The sequence below is a fragment of the Tyto alba genome, unplaced genomic scaffold (genome assembly GCF_018691265.1).
Source record: "Tyto alba isolate M040663 unplaced genomic scaffold, T.alba_DEE_v4.0 Super-Scaffold_40, whole genome shotgun sequence".
NCBI classification, from domain to species: domain Eukaryota; kingdom Metazoa; phylum Chordata; class Aves; order Strigiformes; family Tytonidae; genus Tyto; species Tyto alba.
This window is the reverse complement of record NW_024881316.1, coordinates 18,505,199-18,528,322: the sequence shown is the minus strand read 5'-3', so window position 1 is coordinate 18,528,322 and position 23,124 is coordinate 18,505,199. Positions and strand designations below refer to the sequence as shown.

The 23,124-nt window shown below is 41.2% G+C and overlaps 1 protein-coding gene across 5 annotated transcripts in view; it reads left to right on the top strand.

Moving 5' to 3' along the window:
• The first annotated feature begins 9,815 nt into the window (after nucleotides 1–9,815).
• Nucleotides 9,816–23,124, top strand: part of FAM135A (family with sequence similarity 135 member A) — a 91,807-nt gene continuing 78,498 nt past the window's right edge. For 3 of the 5 annotated variants that reach the window (XM_042803240.1, XM_042803239.1, XM_042803238.1), the window contains exon 1: nucleotides 9,816–10,310. In XM_042803240.1, coding sequence (XP_042659174.1) covers nucleotides 10,214–10,310 — 97 coding nt within the window. In that variant the 5' untranslated portion in view covers nucleotides 9,816–10,213. The remainder of the gene's footprint in view (nucleotides 10,311–23,124) is intronic. The other 2 variants (XM_033002826.2, XM_033002824.2) reach the window with 2 other exon arrangements.

Genomic DNA, 23,124 nt, shown 5'->3' with positions numbered 1-23,124 from the left:
AGGAAAATACAGTTTGGAAAGGTACAATCTAATTCCCTACTCCAGTACACAGCCATAACTGAGAAGTAATGACTTTTATATAAAAAAGAATCCTTTGTGCTAACTGAATCACCAAAATGGGAAATTTATGCATATTGTGAAACTTCGTAGTAGAACTGTCTTTTCCAGGAAAGGAACTGGAAAGTTAATTATTAATTATCTGTAAATTATCTTTCAAAAATATAAATTAGTGTAATGATAGGGTCTAGATCTCAGCAGGAAGAGCAGCAAGTAACTATTTTAAACAATTTTCAGTATGCTGCAACTTCATAAATACTGTGCTGTTCAGATAAGAGCATGGAGGAAAGATCTTAAGAAAGTAAGCCATCCACCTGTGCAGGCAAAACCTTCCCATGTCTTGTCATATAAGTAGATACCGAGTTGCAGTGATAGTGAGACACTTTCTGTATCAAAGAAACTCAGAAACGCATTGGAATTTTGATAATCCAAGAGCTATATTTTAATAATCTCCAGGATCAGAATGAATAAGAGCACCAGTTAGGGGATAATTTCTTAATACCTCAAGTATGGAAATGTCTCTAAGGACTGTTACACTAAGTCATGCTTTGCTGGGGTATGCTCCATGAAGCTTTTTTTTTTTGCATTATACTTTCCATTAAAAGATACTATTGCATTCAATCACGGTCTGCTGCCAGTTTGCAGGAAGGTTTTTCCCATCACCACTGTAAGCAGAACAATATCATGAGCAAGGAATAAAGGCTGAGTGGAGCTGGCTTGTAGTGTGGGGTAAACATCCTCTGACCATTGCTGCAGCAGCAAGAGATTGTAGGACAAAACTCACCCTCAAATTTCACATTTTTTGTAGAAAACAAATATAGGTGTGCCTATCATATCCCATGGTGATGAGCACTTTCCCCTTCTCTTTTCCCTCAAGCTCACGTATGTGCTTCCTCGTCCAAAGGAAGAGATCATTTGAACCAGGAGAGATCTGATCAGCCTTTACGGGATGCTGTATGGAAGGAGAGGTTGAGACATACCTTTGCACACATCCCAGTTTTGAACGTGTACCCTTCATTAAACGAGGCTCGATGCTCACAGCACTGTAGAGCCTGTGGCCTGGTTCAAGCTGCTGAGGCTGTGTTGGGCTTCTAAAGGCGTCTCTACTAGCAGCAGTCCTGAGGTGGCACGTTCTTGTTAAGTCAGTGCACACCCCAGCGAATTAGTCCCATCAGTGCTAGCTCACACATCTCTGCACCACACATCAGTAAGTACTATAGCTGTATTTGTATATTATAATTATTGATCTTCTCATACTTTGCATCCTCTTCACCTAATTCTTGTACTCATATCTAGTTCCCCTGACACCATTATAAGCCTCTAAATGTGTAAACCTAATACCGGACAATTCAGTGTTACACTTTGAAGAATTAAAGCCATATTTTCTTTCTCCCTTTGGTCCAAAGTTGTATCTTGGGATCATTTTCCAGCTAAGTAGTTGCATGGTATTATTCCTGGGTCCCTATACCGGTGCACAGGATGAACGTACGACTTGAGAAAAAACCACCATTTTGATCTGATTTTATCAACACTTCTATTTAGCAGTAGCAGGATGAGATTTTTTGGTGACACGGTAGCTTTGCAAGCATTCAGAAGAAAAATCTGTTAATGCAGACTACACTATGCGGAAGACTAACTGCATGATGTCTGCAAAGAAACGAACACATCTAGAAACACCTGGATGTGATGGGCTGGGTGTGTAATCTGCATCTTACCTTGAAGTACTAGAATTTGTAGAAACCCTTCTGGTTCATCACCTTCTACATATTATCTGAGAGGTTAATGGCAGCCTGGTTTGGATCTGTACCAGCAGTAAGGAAAGACACCTGCTGCTAGCTCTGTTCTGGATAGGGAGTAGGATGGGGAGAGCCAAGGTACTGACCGTTTCAGTTCCATCTGCTATGATGAAAATATAAAGAGACACTTAGACCCAATGTCTGGGCAACCAAACAGGCAGAAAACCAATTACTCTTACTCTTTAGTCTAGACAATAGCAAAAGCCATAATCTTGCCTGCAACTCTTCTGCTTACCTGCAAAAAAATATTTTATTTTCCATACTACCACTTCAATCATCCAAAAGATCTGGTAATTTAAAAAACTGAATTAATGGATGAGTTTCATTTGCTTTGTAGCTTTCTCAGCTTTGGGGGGCTCATATTTCCTAGCTTAAGTGCAGAGACATTTGGTTTACTGAGAACTGACACTAACTAAGACTGTGCGTCTTCACTTCATACGTCTGGGAAATGTGGCATTTAAAATCCCAGATAATGTGAGACTTAGTATAAAATAAAGAGAAAAAAAACAATATTTTTTTTTAGCAGACATGGTAAAGGACCTTTCCTCCATTTTATTGGTTAGCTGCAAAATTAATTTTGTGTCAGAACTGTCTGAAGCAATACAGTAGCATAAATTTGAACAATTACCTGCAAAACACTTTTTCTTCCGTATTTGTAAGCAGTAGTTATATGACTTTTGGTCACGAGTAGAATTTGTGATGTTCTTGCTCATCCTTCTTTATAAAATGAATCTTAAAGATTTCCACTTCATCAGATACCTGAACCAGCTCATATGTGAGGTAGCTGAAGAGAAAAATGAATAAATGTTCTTTTGTTGGAGACACAAGGTGGCCCACCCCGACACAGCATCAGTTTTTTTCCCAAACCTTATACTCATTTTTCTCCAGGGCAACTGAAACCTAAACCACTTTCAGAGTCACAGTGTACATAGTAATAATGGAAGTATTTGCCCTCAGATGGAACTTCCCTTTCATCTTGTAATGACATTTAAGGCTGTGCAAAGGCCAGAGACCTTCAGAATATTTTTTCTCATATAGTAACCCTGAAAAAGACAGTATTTTACTGTAAAAGTTCTTTATTTCCACTGAGTCTGTTGAAATGCTTGTCTGATATCAGAAAAAAAAGTCTTGACTTAGCTGTTTCAGAATGGCATTTCACCTATGAATTTCCATTTTCCTACCTTTCAAATTGTTGTGATCATTAGGACCTTAAAACCCCAGCGCTTCAAAAGTTCCTGTTTAAGCAATTGTTTCCCTCTCAAGACATGATTTTTTAATCCAAAATATAGGTACATCCGTGGTAGATTTAAATAAGTTACCTGACAGTCCTGAAATTGTGTGACATGATTTAAATTCTTCAAGGATGCATTTTTTTTAACAACTGAGGTTGTAAACTTGACAGTAGCTCTGCAAAAAAATCAATGAAAGACCATCAGGATGTCTTACTGAATTTCATATTTTAACTAAATATAAAATATAGCAATTTAAGTAAAAAATAATTCACAGCTATTTGTATATAAAACCTCATATTAACACATTTTAAAATCAACGATATCATAGGTTTGAGATTATCTACAAACTATCTTTCCACTCCCATGCTTTAGAAACTTCATTGTTGACTGAAAGAAGCTAGACACCAAAAAGGTACACAAAACTTAACACATTTCAAGTAACAGAGTTGCATTTTCAGAAAATCAAGTAATTATCAAATCTCAATAATGTTCCTTAATCTTCAAATCTCAATGGTTTTTTGGTGTTTTGTTTTTTTTTTTGGTTTTTTTTTTTTTGTGATTGCAATTGCAACAGTAGGGATCTCTTGCAGCAGTCCTGTAACAAACCAGTACATGACTCATGTTCTCTAAGCCCTGGCCTCAGTGCATACATGACTGTTTAAGTCCTTGACAAACACAGAGCAAAGGACTGAGCAAAACATAGTGAAGTCCCAAAAAGCTTTTCTTCTCTTTTCTTCATGCTTGTTACAACATACCTCTTACTTTCTCTCCTCTTTTCAAGTTTATTATGAGAGCTGAAAGCTCATTTCAACCATCAATCACATGCTGTAGAGTAAGTACAGATGGATTTATTGTATTGCTGGGCTCCCCAGCGCTCAGAAGCATATACTCTCATTTAAAAGGGAATAACAGTAAATCTTATACTACATAATTAGGCAGAAGTTTGGGAAAGATATTGTACACAAAAGACAATGATAAATAGCAACATAGAAAGCTGGGGAAAAGCATCTAGTTGAGTATTTTAACCATTGTTTTTAGGCTTGGCCTTAACTAACGATTTTCATTTGTCTTTCAGAAGTACAATCAAACAATACATTAATTAATCTTAGAAATCATAGCCATATTAAAAAAACAATCAGCAGAAAGAAAGAATACCTCCAGAGAAACTAGGTATATGACTGGCAAAAATAAACTAACACTGAGCTGAGAAAAATGAAAGCAAATACAACAAGAGAGAAAATACTCTAAAATATTATGGAGTTGGTAATGGATAGAAAATTGTTCATGAAGATCTCATTTGATATTGATAAAACACAAATTAAAAAGCTGTGGGGCATTTGACTTGTACACGCAGACCGACCCATCAGTACATACAGTGGTCTCTCTCCATCTGTCACCAGTGGGGTTATATGTTGAATACTGTGTTTTCTTTCATACAAGTACTATAGAAAATTAGAAAGAATTCAAAAGACCACCAGCTACCGAATGAAGTTATCTTATGGGAAGAGCTGGTAGTCTTAAACTTGTGCAGCCCAACACCGAATCATACAATGTTTTGGGTTGAAAGGGACCTTAAAGAACATCTACTCCAAACCCCCTGACACGGGGGTCCACTAGACCAGGTTGCTCAAAGCCCCATCCAACCTGGCCTTGAACATTTCTAGGGATGGAACATGATAAACAGTGATTTCTGTTGGGAATATCAGTATGTATAGTATTCACCGCAGACTGTAATAAGAGAACTGTTAATACTAAGTGCAACCTAAGGCAAAGCAAAATGCCATTATGAGGAAATAGTATTCAGATGAGAGATGGGACCTGCTAGGCTATGGCATGTCCTCCCAACTGACAGGTCGGTGGGCTCCAAGGCAGGAATCAGTTGACATGCAACCTGACCACGGGCGAGAGTGCTTCCTGCACAGCTGGGTGGGTGTTAGCAGGACCTGGCCCCGGTTGTCACTGAAATGGGGGGAAATTTCAATGTGGGTGCAGCTGGAGCCAGAGAGAGGAGAGCCATGTCCCTCCCTGCCAAGGCCAGGGAACGACCTGGAGAAAAGTGTTTTCAGAGACTCCGTGGAAGTGCGTACCCATACCCTGCAGACAGGGCACTTATGGTCTCATCACTGCCTAAGAGAACTTGCTCTGAAAGGTGTAATTAGTTCCCATTGCTGCTTTCCCCCAAAGGACGAGAAATTAAATTAATAGATGTCAATATGATTATTATGTATTACTGCACTGAGATATTTAAATTTGATGTATCATAACTTGCTAAATAGCAATGACAGTTAATGCAAATGTATTTTCTATAGCCTCTCTTGGCACTAGAGTTTTTAATGCAAATTTTCCAAGTAGATTATTTTCATATGTCCTAGCTAAGAGACTCAATTATTTTTTTACATCTCCTTCCCTCATTGGCTTTCATTTGATGAACACCAATATAACATATGCTGTGCCTTTGACTTGCAGTTCTTTTTTATTACACTTGTGAAGAAATGCAAAACAAATGCAGTTCTTTCTGTAGAATCTGTCTTCCCCAGCATTTCTAACTGATTATAGGTATTTTGTTCCAATATCCTATGGACTATATTTCTTCCATATCCTCTTTTCTCTTGTTTTTGTAGGATAACTAACAAGTTGTATTTAAAATCTTATTCTTCTTCAAGCTTCACATTGCTGTCTTCTAGTGGTTTTTCTCCTTCCCTTTTCTCTTCTGAATGTACTTCCACCTTTGGATCATTTCCTCTTCTTCTACAACTTCAACTTCTTATTAACTGATCTCCTTGCATGAATTCTGTTCCCATCTTTACTTGCACATTTGCAACACCTAACCTCAGTCCATTCATTTAATCCTGTATCTAGCCACTCCTGAAGGTCCCTTATTTAAAGTCAGTGCATATAAAACTAAATTCCTGTTGCCTCCTCTGAAACCACTGACTACAGCAGTGGTTTGAAGGGTTCCCTATATCACTGTTACCATGCTGTGCGTTAAAAAAGCAAGTTCCTTATTTTTGCATCAACCTAACAGCATGCAAGCTGAAGGTAGTTACAGCACTGAGTTCCTCATTTTAAGCAGCTTTTAGAGACCCTCTGCCAACAAGTGGAGGCTGACCCTTTAAATTCAGTAGCCATATTTTTATATCACTAGTTTGTTCTGGATACGTGATTTGTGATTCTTCCCCCCTTTTTCTTTGGAATCCCCAAATGACGAAAAAACTCCCATTATTTGTCATATGAGAAAACAATCATGATTGTTAAAAAGTAGCTTTTAACCAATCTTCTGTGAAACCTATAAATATATATTGCATCAATTTATTATTTAATAAAGTTTAAAAGCTAATTTTAGATTGCACTGGTCAAATTCTTTAAAGTAAAAAATAACATTGCAATTGTAATGCTTTCTATCTTAGTGGCATACTAGTTTAATTATGAATCTGTAATTATATATTCTAATATGAACTTTGCAATCCCTTGCAGTACACAAAAGTATCTTTTCATTCACTGTTTTCAACACACAGTTATCAAAATGCTCCCAAGATGTAATTAGTTTTTATGTTTTCTTATGATTAAAGCCATTGCAGAGAATGTTTCACACAAATCTGTTATCTGAAAATGAACATGCTTAGTGCTGTGTATCCTATATCTGGATATTCATTTGGGGCACACAGCCAAATCTGGCAGTTGTCTAGAATTTTATTTTCATTGAGCAATCAGTTGAACGTTCATTCAGCATTTTTCCATATTTTGACAGCAAAGAAGCACAATCAACAGCTGCTTCTCTGACAGGAATCGTTCCTCCACTCATACTTACTCACTTTTAAATCCTAGACACAGTAATACATGAACCATCCCTGTGATATAACATTGACTCAAAATTTGGCAATCTTTGTCATCCTATTCTATGTCAAATTTTTTCTTCTTTGTTAATTTTTCTGAGATTCAACCTCCCTCTTTTTACACCTATATAGATTTCTCAGAAAAACTGCTTTCTCTCAGTCTGTCTACTCCAGACTCTTCTTGGATGGCCTCCTGACACACCAGCCACTTGTGCACACTGTTACGAAGCTTCCTTTCCAGAATATCCATTGTGTTTTCTTCTCCCAGGAATCAAGATTAAGCTTCACCCAGTTTTCCAAGATTTATGCAGCTCTACTCTGCCTCACTGGCCTTTTACCATGTTATTCTTCTCCCACAGTGTGCATGCTATACTACACACTGGAGCTGTGTGGAGAGATCCCCAGGTTATCACTGATCAGAGCTGCTCTGAAACTGGAAGCAGTGCAGTTGATTTCATATGGTATTATATCTGGGTTCCCAGTCCTGCTTCTCAGTTCAGCTTCTGGTGGCTACATGGCTTTTGTTTCCTAGTCTGAGTGAGTTTGGTACTAGCTGGAGGATACAGATCAATATTAGTACTGTATTGAGCCACACAGACATAAATAAATGAACTATTCTTTTGACAAAATCCTGGACTTGTAAAAATGCTCAGCAATTCAGGATTTAATTTAATTTCTCACAGGAAAGACAGCTTTGGCAGAACTCAAATTGCAGGAGTGGGCTTCTAGGTTTTCCTGCGTCATACCTAAGCAATGAATTACTTCCAGGCCTCTCTATGGTAGTTATTAGTGAGGATAACACATAAGTTCCTGCAAGGCATCTCTGAACTGTAATGCTTACCAGTGCACCCAGTCTTGAACCGGGCACCCATTTTGTGGCCATTTTTATGCACAGCACCCAAACTTTAAATATCCCCTGAACATGCGGGCAGCTTTGCATAAAGACTGGGAGAGCTCCTGCCCCAGAAGGTTGTTGTCATCCCGAAGGGCTGCCAGACCACCCTTCACATCAACAAACAAGGAGGCACCAGAAAGCCACGCAAGGGGGGTCAGTGGACCCCATCCTGGAAGAGTACTGACTGTCACATGCAAAAGAAGTGCATGGTTGACAGTTGGGCTGATTGATGATAGATCTTCACAAGTGGATTTTGGTGAGGGAGCAAATTAGATTTCTCTAATGGGAGCTCTGCCATTTATGGGAACAAGCTGCCAGTTTTCTTCTTGTATCAGGAGAAAACTGTTGCCAAGAAATGCTTCCTCCATTTAATGGGAAAGAAGCCTGCAAGATACATTTTCCTAATAGCAGAAGTCCAGGCAAGGATCAGGGGAGATAAAATAACAAAAATAACCAGCCAGACAAGTATTTATCTGCACAAATATATAAAGCTCATCCAAACTGTCAGCCTGGCCTTTGGACTATTCAGAAACCAGAACACCTTCAATAAAATCTGGCTCCTGAGAGACACAGGCACTATGTGGTGCTGAGCATCATTCTGTACAAAACTGCTATATTTCTGAAACAACCTTGAGGTATGTTGTGTTTAGGCCTGGTGGGTCCCTTTGTCAGCATGCACAAACTGCTCCACTATTTTTTTGGTATGTCAGAAGAGACTCTGTGGGACCATGTGGTTACTTAAACCTATCCTCAAATAACCAAGTGTAAAAAAGTGAAACAGCAGCCATGTGTTTTCAGGTTCAGGGATCAATACCAATGCTTTCAAAAGTGCCTTTTTAAAAAGCCTTGAGACACTCCCGTGGCCCTGATAAATCAGATGCAAGTTTCATTTAAATCATTAATCTCCTGTGAACTGAGATATCTTTTATAAAAATTAAATTCCCAGACAGCCATGAGTTCAGCCTGCAGTAAATTTCTGCTGGCAGTCATCAGTACAATCGTAATCTGATTTTACAGAAGCAAATAGGTGCTGAGAACTCACAAGGATGTCTCTCAAAGCTGGTCTCCATCACTCCATGGTGATCAGCTTCTCATCCCTGTGCCATTTATCCCAACCCAGCATCACCTGGGGTTCCCGCTTCCACACTCTTTTCTGTCTGCATGTCTGGATGCTAAATCAATTGGTAACAAAACCACTGAAAGAATCCTATCCAAAGTCTAACAGATCAAATTTAACATTGCTGGCCCCCTGACTGGCCTGAAAGATTCCCTAAACTAAAATCAAATGTACTGCTTTGTAACTCCTCTTCCTGCAAAACAGCTCCAGGCTTAGATTTGGCTTTCAGACGGGAAGCCCACGTTGCAGTCTGAAGAACTATCTTTATGCAAGTTTCCTTCACATCCAAGATATTTTTCTTTGCAGGTGAAGGCAAGCAAATCGGAGAACAACAGGAGGACTTTTTTTTTTTTTTTCCCAGACAGCCGATCATTTTGTTTTCAGTAGTTCTCTGAACCAACTAATTTTCCAGCTACACATCGCCCTTGTTAATGAGTCTGTATCACCCTGCATCCCTCCTGTTAGAGACTATCAGTTTTATGCTTAACAGCCGTTTTACTCCTATTTCGTTATCATGTACCGCTGAAATGTCTTACCCCAGGTGTGAGAACTTTTACCCCACGCGGGCTCAAAAGCAGCTCACTACCTCCGCCGGGAGAGGAGCCCCGCAGCCAGCCCCGGGGTGCCTTTCCCCCGCGGGCTGCTGCCAGCGCCGGCCTCTGGAGCCGAGCCCCGGGGCTCCGAGCCCCGGGGCTCCGTGCCCCGGCCAGGGCAGAGGGCGCCGAGGGAGGGCGGGCAGCGCTGTCAGGAGGGGAGGCCTCCTCCGCGCTCCAGTGTGCGCCATGCGGGGGGCCCCGGGGGGGGGAAACAGCCAGGGGCAAGGCCGGGCTGGGTCACGTCCGCCCTCCCCGGCCTTTCCCCGCCGCCGCCCGGAGCCGCAGGAGGAGCCCGAGCCGCGGCCCGGCCCGGCGGGGCGGCAGGGGGAGCCCGAACCCGAGCCGGGCTCAGCAGCGGGGCGAGCCGGGGCTCCGGCCGCCAGCAGCCGCCGCCCGGGCGACTCCTCAGGAGCCGGAGGCGGCGCGTTAAGCCCGGCGCAGGGGGCCGAGGATGCGGCGGCCGCGGGCTTCACCGCCGGCGGCCTCAGCCTAGCCGCGGCACCAGCCCCCCCCCCCCCCCCCCCCCCGGCGGCAGCTGCGAGGCTCCGGCACCCGCCGTCCCTCGACGCCGGGGAGCAGGAAGCGGCGCTCGGCCGGCTCCCGCCGCCCTCCCTCCCCCTCCCCGCCCAGCGCAGAGCGGGCGCCGGCGGCACGGGCCGCCGCGGGAGCAGCAGGCGCTGGCGTCGGATGCCTGCGCTACGCCACCCCGGTGCTGCCGCGGCCTGGACTCCGCGGGGAGGGCGGGCGATCGGCGGGCAGCGGCGGCCGCTCCTTTGTGTCCCAGGTCGGTGCGGGGCGGAGGGGCGAGGGCGGCGGGGCGGGCCGGGACGCGCTCCCGGCAGGGCTGGGGCCGGCGGGCGCCCGGCGCGCCTCTGCTGTGCTCGCCGAGGGCATGGCGGGCGCGGGGCTTGTTTGTGTCGGGCTGTGTCGTGTGTCGTGTCCCACCACCACCTCCTCCTCCTCCTCCTCCCCCTCCCCGCTCCAGATCCCGGCGACCCCGGCAGGAAAACGCCGGGAAGCTCTCCGCAGCCTGGCCCGGGGGGGGTCTGGCGGCCGCCCCCGCCGCGGGGCAGAGGGCAGCGGCCTCCCCCCGGCCCCTCGCCTGCCGCCCGCTGCGCCCCCCCCCCCCCCCCCCCCCCGCCCGTGGCCGCCGGGAGCGGGTTGGGGCTGGGGAAGTTTCTGCCCGGTCAGTGTTCGGCCGCCGGTGTTGGTTGTTTATCGCTTTGAGGAGGTGCCGAAAATAGGTCAGAAATAACGTTCCCCTCCGTGAAGTGCCCGAGGACCGGCCGCGGTGCTGGGGCAGTCGGAGGCGTTGCTGCCTGCTCCCTCCTTGCCTTCCTGAGAAATACCGGATTCTCCTAGGGTTTGAAACCCTGGGGGGGGATTTTTTTTTTTTTTTTAAATTATTATTTATTTTGAATATCGTGGAAAGTTGCTGGCCGAGCGTTAGGAATAGCTCCCAGCTATTTCCTGGTGCGCGGAGGGCGGCACCGGCGGCTGCTGCTGCCCGGCGGGGCTCTGCCGGGGCTCTGCCGGGGCTCTGCCCGGGCTCTGCTCGGGCTCTGCTCGCCCCCTCCGAGCCGGGCAAAAGCCTCTTCTCCTCCCAAACGCCGGCCCTGCGGTGCAGTGTGTTCGGCCGGGCATTGCGGTCAGGCCGTGCGTGCTTTCAGCAGATGCTCGTCACTCCTCTTACCGTCCGTAGCGTACCTGGAGGGGTGAATTAACCTTAGGACGCTAACAGCAGAATTTGCATTATCAGTAAGCACTCTCGTGGAAATAATCTTTCTGTCTTGTGTTATTTTAAGCCAGATTTTCAGTAGCATTTATTTGAAAACTTATTACATGTTGCAAACGTGCCACTTTGAAGAGAAATTGCATAGCATAATTGATTTTAGAAAAACATTATTGGGGAGATTTACAGCCATGTTGATATTATAACTGAAGAGGTATTCTGTGCTGAAGTGTTTAAGCCCACTTCACCTTTCTCCTGGTTGCAGTGGATTTTTCTGATTGAAAGGTGAACAAACTTCTGTTTGAAGTCTTACATTTTGGCAAGTACATGGGCATAAAGGTCTATTTTGTTTTACCGTGTTTCACCTTTTTTTTTTTAAGGAATTCAGTCAACTAGCTTAATGTTGTCTTATACATGGGCAAAGCCTGAGCCAAAGTCCGCACACACTGCCTTTTAGTTTGCTGGACTGATAGCAAGTGGGGAATGCTACTGGTGTGATCTTTATTACCCTGGAAGGGAATGTATTACATTTTCATCCATAAAATAGCTCTTTGCATTTTGATTGTGAAGAAAAAACTGCTTGGCCCATGCTAAAGGATAACTGCCGGAGTCCAGACCTGTTTTAGGAAAGATGTGTTTTGCTGTAATGTTACATTTTTTTTTAGGATGAAAGAATTCTTGGTTTGTAGAGGTGTAGATTAAGTATTTTGGCATATTTTTTTATTATTCCATTCAACAATTCATTGCTGGAAAATACTGTTTTGTAGGAAGTGAAAGATCCAGGCTCTGGCTGTATCTTTGCAAATAGTTTAAATGAATGAAACACAGAATCATCATCTTGCTCTGTTTCTTTCATATGACTGTGCCAGTAGTCACGGTCTGAGTACCTGCATTTGGTATGTCAGAGCACAGCTATAAATCTTAGTCTGCATTTTCCTTGGATGGACCAACTAGTTTTCTCTTTCCTGCCTCTCATTTTTTTCCCTGTTATGTACCATAAGTCAATTGTTCGTCTTTCCTTCAGTAATCAATAAAAATTGCAGAATATGTATTTGAGCTCATTCTTCGGAATGATTTAAATTTCACATATGTGAAATACAGTCCTACAAAACTGGTAAGAGTTGACTGATATGTGAAAATACTAGTTTTGTTCTTAAATTAACACTTTTTTAATAAAAGTGATTTGTTACCTTCGCTTTAAATTACAGTCGGTACAACTGGCCTGGGTAAGGTTTGGCATGAATAGTAATCAGTAATAGTAAAGCACACACAGCAACTGAAATCTGTCTTCAAAACTGATTTTCAAAATGTGCCAGACAACCCAACACATCTGTTCATTCAGTTTAATTCCATTGCTATAGAATTTAGTGCTGTTTTGAGTTCAGCAAAACATCAAAAATAACACCCTGCATTCCGTTCAGGTTTCAGAAGAACTAAACCCTGGTGTCTCTTCTGAAGCCCCAGTGATGGACGTGAAACTGTTACCTGGCACTCTGGTTTTATGGTTTTAACGTTTCCCTTGGAAGTACCTGTGTTCCAAAGCCAAAGACTGGATTGCCTCTTGCATTTTTATCCCATGTGTAAGAATTAGCCAATATGATTCCCAATCAGGGAGAGATGTGAAAATCAAGATTAATTGCTCTCTCTATCATTCTCTGTTGACTTTACTAGCTAGTTCTCCACTGAGGAAGACGAAGTTCTGGTGGACTTGATTGTTGTGGTTTTAAGACGATGTGAACACCCCGTGGCAGGATGTTTCTGTCAGTATCTCACTCTCACCAGGTTACGGTCTGATGTTTTAGAGTGAGCTTCTCTTTGAGGGTGCTGGAGGTGATTAGTGGGGGATATGTACGTACCAGCCATCTGGCTGGCTGCGGAGGTGGATAGGAATGCAAATTCTGGCAGAGGGGTGAGGCAGATTACTGTGAGTGGCAAGGTTTTGAACTACTGCAGGTAAAGATATGGGAGCCCTGTCTGAGCTCCAACTCTTGTATGGTTATTTTACTTCTTTGAGGAGAACCTAGCTGTCTATACCAACCTAGGAGACAAATACCTAAATGTTTATTAGTGTAATGCTGAGACTACTGGTGCCTGTGTCTCTTGGCCTGAGTGCTGGGCTGAACAAATGCAAAAGTTAAACTGGTACCAAAGGTGGACCTCAGTGTGAGGACTGTAATAAATGCTTGTGAATTCTTATTATTGTTGACCTTGTTTCAGTGTTTTGAAGTTGTTATTGTTACAGGCCGGTGCTTCTCATTCTTGATTGGTAAATGATTCATCTTATGCTTTGTGTTTTCTGTCTTGAAATCCTTTTGTACTTTTTCAGGCCCCAATCCCTGCAGACTGTGGGGTAGACTTGGCAGAATCTTCTCTCTCTTTAACCAAGGTGGAAGAGTTGCATTTGTGTTGGGGAGGGTTCCCCCCTTCCTTTTTCCTCCATATGGAAGAATACAGTTTCACTAGTGCTTTAATTGTTTTCATGACAGGATAGAGGAGTAGCACCTGCATGTTGGTTTGTTCCTGATGGGTATTTGTTTTGCCAGCCTGCTGTTGTATGTCAGTTACCTCTGACAGGCCATCAGCTCAGAGAGTGTGTATCTAAAATAAGTATTCATGTGAAGTACCAGCATGTTCAATTTCTCTTTTGGTTACACTAGGAGCATAATTTAGAGTTTCTTGAATTTTGAATTATTTAATCTTGCATTCATTTTCCCTCCTAGTGAAAAAGCTTGGAAAAGGTGATTTTTATTTTTTTTTTTTTAATTAAAATTTTGTTTATATAGCAACTTTCAGATGCTTTATATGTAGGATATAGGATCCTATATGGAACCTTCAAGTCACAATCTTGCTGTTTTAAAGCAGGAGCGAGATACTGAGTTTGGTTAAATCCACTCAAATGCTGCTTTTTCTTGTCCCTGTGAGCTTGCTACAATCAGACTATGTCTCGGAATAAATGCTACTTCTGTGTTTTTCTGCCACAGCTAGGCAAAACAGTAAAGTTTGTCCTTACATTCTGTCGGCATTCATGCACCATGTGTTTTCTGTGTGGCAAGATGTGCTTTTATGTTTCTTAAACATCTGCTGATTTTGGCCTACTCTAGCATTTTACTGAGCACCTTTTGATCACATTCATTCATGGGATACATCTCATGAAGTTTTGTGTATGGAAAACTATGTCACTGTAGAAGTATGAACATGACGGTTAAATATTTATGCATTAATTTCTAGCAAAATCAGTTGATAGTGTTAGTAATGTGGTGTCACAGATATTTGTAGAAGTCTGTCGTACAAATTGTCTTCCTCAAAGAACAATACATGGAACATTTGTGGTAACAAGAGTATACAACAAAGAGTATACAAGAAAAAAATCTGAAAAGGAGGAAATAAGTGCCATAGTTTGGGGTCGGGGAGAAGTCAGGTGAGCAAATTGTGTTTACTTCAAGCAGGAAGTCGGTGACAGCACTATTCTTGGAAAGAACAGGCAGAGAAATAAGGAGCAGAATGAAACCTCGCAGAGTTCAACTTAGAAGCAGGAAAGAAGTTGAAAACGCTAAAGCAGATTGAAATGACATCAGTTCTATTTTTCGTTAGATGATTTCAGTGCCATCTTTTTTTTTAATGGATTTTCTTTAGAGGTTTTGGAATTGGGAACATTTTCAGTGCTAAGAATCTTGAAATTTATATTTTGCAAGCAGTTTTGTTGGAATCAAGACACAGTCTCCCTTATGAATATTTCTTACTAAAAATAAATTTAAAATTTCCTCGTTTCTGAATTGCATGGCTTGTATCAGGAAAATTGAAAACATGTACTTTTTACCATTTTTAATTTTCAAGTGAAAAGTTCCAAATTTGTTACCTCTAATGTCATATACTTAAACATATATTTGTATATATATAATACTATATAATTATACATATATATACCTGTATATATACGTCTATACATATGTGTATATAGTTTGCTGAATCTCATTTATAAAATAAATCTCAAACCTGTGCACACCACACCCCCAAGTTCTTAGAATTAAGAAGAAAAAAATCTACAGTATTCATCAGTTATGCAGGAGGAAGCCTTATGCTTGACTTGTAACATTTTGAAATAATAAACGGGCTTGTTTTTTAGATCTAGCTCTGCTTACTATATTCACAACCTTGTTCATGTGTTGTAACCTCATGAATCTATCCTTGTTACTGATCATGACTTAGATCATTCATTACTTGTTGCATACAGGATGTCAAGCTAGATAAGCTTATCAAGCTTTCCAGCTATAAAATAAACTCAATTCTCTGTATGCTTTAGATGATTTTCTAATGTTACTAAGCAAGATTTTCCCTTTAAATTTTGGTATCAGAATGGCCTGCAGTATATCTTTTATCTTCTATTTAAACTTACAAGAGAAATGTAATAGTATTTGCTCTTCTGCGTTATTCAAAGGAACTGCACTTTTTTCCCAGGCTGTCAATTCAGTTGTCACTTGATGATTTTTCTGCATAATGATTGTATATTTCCATGTTAAAAAAATCCATCTAAACAGCATAATTAATGCTGCTGTCTTTTAGTAGTAGAGGTATTTGCATATCTAGTACTTTTAAAGTACAGTATGTATTGCTTGTCTGCCTATTTATATGTGGCCATCTAGTTTTCTATAAATGCATATTATATATATATATATTAAAGATTTTTTGAGGCAAACTCTGAGATTATACCAACTATTAGATAATTATACAAGCTCAGCATGAGTGAACAGTGTACTGCAGCAGCAAAGCAAGCCAACAAGATGCTGAGTTACATCAACAAGGGCATTACCAGCAGAGATAAAGAAGTCATTATTCCACTTTACTCAGTGCTTGTCAGACCACACCTGGAATACCATGTTCAGTTTTGGTCCTTGCTGTGCAAAAAGATGTGGACAGGCTGGAGGGGGTCCACAGAAGGGACACAAAGATGATCAAGGGACTGGGAAGCCCAACATATGAGGAAAGGCTGAGAGAACTGGGCTTATTCAGCCTTGAGAAGAGAAGGCTTAGGGGAGACCTTATTGCCATGTTTCAGTATTTTGAGGGTGGCTATAAAGAAGATGGAGCCTCCCTTTTTACAAGGAGTCACAGGGAGAAGATGAGGGGTAATGGGTACAAGTTACTCCTGGGGAGATTCCGTTTGGACACAAGAGGAAAATTTTTCACACTGAGAACAATCAGCCATTGGAATAATGTCACAAGGGAAGTGGTAGATTCCCCAACATGGGACACTTTTAAGATTCACCTGGGCAGAGTGCTGGGCCATCTTGTCTAGTCTGTGCCTTTGCCAAGAAAGGTTGGACCAGATGATACCTGAGGTCCCTTCCAACTTGGTATTCTGATTCTGTGAATTCTAGACCCTACGGTTGCATGCACTTCTGGCCTTAAATCTCTCACCTCAGTGAAATAATTCAGATCAAAATGTGCCAAGGTATTGAGGATATTTGAAGTGCCAAAACAATAAGGCATGGATCGTAGAAAGCATAGGTTTTACTGCTTTACATGTGAAACAGCGTAGAGGAAAAAACCTTATAATGGTTGAGGTCAATACTAGACCTAAAGGTGGAAGTCAAGACTTAGATCTCTAAGTTTTCAGCCGTCTTGTCAGACTGGACTTCTTTTTCTAATGAAAGCCCTTGGTGCTGGAGCAGGAGCTCTGAGCCAGCAGGTTTTAACTGCTACTGATTTTACTCTGCATGTTTTTAAGGTATGACCTCTTCTGTGGAAAGTACGTTGTATGGCTCTGAAATTAATTTGAATGCCAGCTAATGCTATAAACGTTTGGTCTGAATTTGGGTTGGTGACTAGAAGCTCTAATAGATATGTACATTTTGACTCAGGAAAGGTGTAAAAACTGATGGAGTTTAGATGGAAAGATGAATTTTCATGGCTGGTCAGTATGGTCACCTGTCAGTACAGGAGGGAACGAGGACCTGTTTGAAAACAAAGCAGCTGTTCTGTTGGCAGGGTGGGGAAAGCTTCTGATGACTTTGGTTCCTGGTTTTGGGGCTTTTTTCCCCTGTGTGTGTTATGTTGTATTTAATAGGTGTTATTGCTTATTGTAGTTGTAGCAAACTTGAAAGCAGCATATGAGGGATTTAATGGTAATGAAACTCTAGTACCAGAATTTCTAACTAAAAATGACAAGTAAATGGTAGGAGAAGTGAACAAAACTGTTCCATATAAAACATTGTCAAAAATTGTTTAAATAGCACTGATGACGATTCAAGCTAATTCAAAAATCCGTTTACTGCTTTGTTGTGATGTAACCCATCAAGTTTACCCGTTGAAGCTACTGAAGGTGATCATTAGACTTGTTTTATTTTGAATGTGTTATTTCGGAAACAGAGCCATGCCATTTTAGGTTTGTGTCATTTTTTTTTGGCGGTTTCTCACACATCAGCGTTGTTTTGTCAGTTAAATGCCATGTGGGGAGGGGGAGGCAAGAGGGGCATAAAGCCTTCAACTTGCAAAATAAACAAAAGCAAAACTTGAATTTGATAAGGCTGCTATATTTGTCTGTTTAATAGGGACTCTTTAAATACCTTTTGTTTTGGCGCTGTCGTGAGGGGGGGAAGTGATGCCAGTGCTGTGAGGGTTGCAGGCTGTAGTGACCAGGGTGGCTCTGTCTGTCTCTTCCTCCATGACAGGGAGCAGAAGTTAGCTTTTCTTCAGCACAAATTTTTCCTGTCCCCCAACACCAGATCTGTCAGTCGATAACTCTGCAAGCAGAGCACATCTCTGGGCCTGTTGAGGCAGAGAGCTGCTGGAAGCTGCTGGGCTTTCCAGCCCCTTGTGCCTCCTTTGGGAAAGAAATACCCCTGGACTGGGTTGGCTGGGGGGGTTCCTGGGAAAGCTTCCTCCCTGGGAAGCTAGGCCTGTGAGGAGGGAGCAGGACACGCTGGGCTGAGCAGGGGAGAGGTTAGGCTGGGATGGGGCTTGGGCTCTGGGGCTGTGTCCTTCCTGGGCTGGGGAGGAGTACTGTCTCCTTCCTCTTTCAACTTCTGAAGTGAATATAAGGAAAGAATGGAGGGTGTTTTACCTCAGGAATGGCCATGAGAAGGGGCAATTTCTCTCACCCTGCCACTGAAACACCTTTGCGTTGTTATGCTGAGGCCGTGGCTTAAGGAGATGGGTGCGCTGGGGGGACAGCTAGCCAGAGGAACCGCTGTGCCATGCTGCTGCTCACCTCCCCTTCCCCATCGCTGTGATGGCATTACTATTTGTGGAGCTGTGCTTTGAAACAGGATAAGGAAGTGATTTGATCAAGCCCTGCAAAAATAGATTATTCTAAAATGGTAACTAATTCATTTTAAAATGCTGTCCCATGAGCACTGTGTTGGCAGTGTTGTGGGGGCGATGTACTGATGCTGTGAAGATGGGAATGAGCACCTGGGGCAGAAACTTCTGAAGCTGTTGCTGGCATGAAAGACTTCGTGTCGTTTCACGGGCAAAGTTGGCTTAAATTCTTGCTGTGCCCTTGCTCACTTCTTCAGGGTTAGATGTTGGCATACCCTTTAAGATGTATCAGTGCAGCTGTTTGTGGAGCTGTGCTGTATTTAAATCAGTGAAATGTCGCAGTTTAAATTAAAAAAAAAAAAAAAACCTAAACCCAAAAAACTTAAGAAGTAACCTCCAAAATACCTGTAGAGGTTTGTTTTGGTGGTGATGGGTTTTTTGCACCCCCACAATTGCCAGCACAATTGCAGAGATGGCTGTTTGTGCGGTGGGTGGGAGCAAGTCTCCAAGAGTAGCAGAGGGAAATCCTTTAAAGACTTAGCTGCTCTTGATGTATAATGTGCTATTTTCTCATGGTGCTTACTGACATTTGTTCTCCCCGTAGCATATATGCTGAGCTCTGCTCAGTTTGTTCAAGCCGCCATCACAGTTGTCTGCCACTGCTGATCAGTGTCTTCTTTACTTGACAATTGTTTCTTCAGAAACTTCTTTTGCTGAGCATTTGTTGATCAAAAAGCACACACAGTACTCTACATGCTGTGTTTAGTCCCTTCTCTTCTAAAGCAGATAAAGGAAAACAGAGAGTAATTTAATTTTATTTTGTATTTTGGGGGAGGTTTTGTTTGTTTGGGCTTTTTTTTTGCTGCTAGTGGCAGCTGGATCAGCTCTGGTTTGCTCCAGGCTTCCATGGTAGAAAAGAGAATGGGGGACATCAAGGATAGAGCATTAAAATCCAGTGCTTGACTACTGGTTTTGGTAATAGCTAAGTAAACTTACAAGGTTAGATATGTTTCAATTTAGTGCTCTTAGATTTGGAAGCAAACAGCAAGTAAGTTGCTAGAGGTGCCACCTGAAGTTGCAGACACAAGTATGTCTCTTCCTCACCTGGTCAGTATGAGGATAAGCAAGCAGTGAGAGCTGAAAGTCTTACACCAAAGTGACATGTGGATGTTTGTTTGCTACAATGTGTTTTTGAAAAGCTTTAATGCACATTCTGAAATACTTTCCCATAATCATGTTAAGCCATGCAATGGCAGCCTGCTTCATTGTCCTTCAACTTTGAGCTTGTATCATACAATCATAACTAAATTGCACCTTGTACTAGAATAATATAGATTGTAAAATGAATGCCTGTTTTGTGTAACAGAAGAGTTGCAAGCATGGTCTTAAAAGACCTCTACTCAGAATATTGTTAACAAAGGAAGAACAAAGTAAGAATCTGTGACATTTCTCTGATGGGTATTGAATAAAGGCAGCGGACAGAAATTACTAGTAGAATAAAACAGTGTTTTATATTTCCAGAGTTTTTAGATATCATTTGCATTCAAAATCAAAGAATCAAACTTTTAACCTAAATTTATGTGCTATAATGCTTGTCTTGATTTCTTTTGTTAAAATGATAGCAAACTGGAAGCCAAACCACAAGGAAAAAAGATGGAAATGAAGAATTGTGTTTTTAAAGATGTAGTACTGTAAAGCCAGCCCCAAATCATCTGACTTTATATTAGGTTATTAACATTAGGTGTTGAAAAATAAAACAGGCCTTTATACAGTACTCGCATGTGTTCCTGCAATAACTTACATCTGTATGAAAGTCCTAGTGGAGTCACTGTTTTCCCATGTTGGCCCATCCAGCCTATGACCACAGATGATATTAGTGCAGGAACTACCCAGGAAGTGGTTTTGTGACCACTGATCCTGGATCAGATTTACTATCAGATTATCTCCTAATGTAACTTTGATCAATCAGGCAAACTATCACATTTCTTAATAAGAGTACACAATACATCATTTGCACTGACTTAATGCCTACTGTGGGAGGAAAGACAGTAACTATTTGGCATAAAGCCTTCCAGTACAATCAACCTGTCACATCTAAAATGTATTTACTGTCTTGTCAAACCATGACCTCAGAGCAGATATTGGAACAATGACTTAACTCTGTAAATATTTTATTTACAGAGGACAATAATATGGAATTATTGCCTATTAAAAACAGTTTATTGAGCATGTACAGTTAGATTTAATTTTCAGTTATTTTTAAAACAAAGCTTTATTTTTTGACAGTAAATTTGCTTAGGGTGGGAGAGAAGTTGCAACAACTTTCTTTTGGAGACTCTCTGATTCATAAAATATGGCAGGGTAATGACATTAACAGTCATTGCAGACATTTTAATGCCAAATTCATCCATCCATGTGAGAGTTATTTTTCATTTAATGTGATTGTTTGGGACATGGAATTCAAAGAGATACCACTTTCTTCCTTTGTATAAGTAGGAAAATTAAGTATGTTTTAAGTACATTCAAATAGACCCTTAATATTTTATGAAGAACCTATTCAGTTGGGCAGAATCAAATTTTTTTAGCGAGCTTTGCTCTCCTACTTCATTAATTCTTACCTAGTGCATCCTTCATAAATTCTTGAGATTATGAGGTGAATGTATTAGGCTATGTAATTTGTTCTTTAAGCCAAAATACTACAGCTTGCAATTTATATTCTTTTTTAGTTTACTGCAAGATCCTCATATGCTTTTTATGTAAAGTTCTAGAAGACCTTTAAATAAGTATTTAGAGTAACCACTTAATTTTTCTTTTTTCCCTGTATTGCTCTTCTGACTAGATTGTTAGGAAAAGATAGATTGAGTACATTAATTGAAAAGTCTAAGCAAAATAAGTAATTAATTGATTTACAGATGTATTTCTAGATACATTACTTCTGCTTCAGTTAGAGGTATTTATCTTTATTTTCATCACTGTGGTTAAGGTAGTTTGACGGTGAATGAACTACTTAACTGGTGATTTACACTGTCCACTCTGCTAAGTTCTTAGTAAGAGAGTGTAGTAGTATTTGGTTCATTTTTCTCACTCAGCCAGTACTCAGGACCAAAGTGAGACAAAAGGCTGTCTTAATGTGGTAGCACATACCCTGAACAGCCATTGCTTTTCATCAAAATTCTGCATTTTGCTGGTTCTGACTCAAGGGCAGTCACATTTGTGCCAGTTATTTCATACTCTTTTAATCATAATGTTTTTAAATGTGGGTTTTCTTTCTAGGGGAGGTCTTTGTAAAAGGCAAATAAAACATTCAGTTTGGTTTGCTCATGTTCTGTTTCCTCTTTATTTGCAAATTACTGTTGAAACCATTCTCAATTCAGCCTAATGTGGAAGAGGAGAAGGGATCTCAGAGATAATGACGTTTTTGTTTAGTGTAAATTGATGACTGAAGAGAGAAGACACTGAAGTTAGTGCCCATACTGGGAGGAAGAATACAGAAGTCAGCTAGCAAGGGGTCCGTTTTGCAGCAGCTGGCCAGTTGCTGTGGCTATATCTTCATTGTATCTGTGGGATGTGTGATCTTTTGCCTAGTCAAGGGGCCACAAAAGGTAGGGAGTTACCATGGTGGAGGGAGAAGGACACATCAGTAAGAAAGCAGGCTTTTAACTTTGCTGCTCACAGAACTTTTCATGTTAAACTTTTTAATGAGTAAGCTTAGAAATAACCTGTCATATGTCAGACAGACAAAGAACAGTGCTAGGGAAGAAGGGAATAAGCCTAATAAATGTTCAAGATTAATTACTGTATCACATACATGATCTATTAATAGGGGAGAAGAAAAGAAATAAATGCAACATATTAATGACTTCCATGCTCAGTGGGAATAATCAAGTTGTCAGCTCAAAGTAGTGAGTATGTTGTTTTCATTGGTGTGCTGAATAGAGGACCAGATATTGGTGCTAAATTTAAAGCAAAAAGTAGGAAAATTTGAATTTTAATGCTTGATTAATCTGGTTGTTTATCTAGTCCATTAAAATGTCACAGATATCTTGCATTAGCTTTGTTAGAAATGGTGAATCAAACCTTGTAATGAGTGTCTGGGAAGTAATCTAAGCTTAAAGAATCAGGCAAGAAGAAAATTGTAATAGTTGAGTTTTGCCCTGAGCCCATGAAATTAGATCATTGTTTAACTATATCTAAGTAACTGTGGTTATTGACATTCATATAATTATTTATAACTGTGAACCTTTAAAAATAATTTAAATAATAAATCCTGATATAAAGCAGTCTGTTATCTTTTTCTGAGTGGTGGTCATGTTGCCTTTTTAGAATTGGGATAATGAATCGATTAAGGTATCCTAGGTATCTCCACTTAAGGGGTTTTTTTGTTTGTTTGTTTCCTTGTTTTACAACATGATGATTATGCAATCCAAAATTAAATTATCATTTCTTTTTTCTGTCTCCTCACCTTCTTAATTACAGAGAGCCAGGGTCTCTTTGTAGTGCTGGGAAGCTCTAGTCTTCAACCAGAACACTGTGATACTGGGTGCTGCACATCTGTGAAAGGATTTCAAAGGAGGACAAGAGGGTTATACTTGATGCAGCAGTTCAGGCT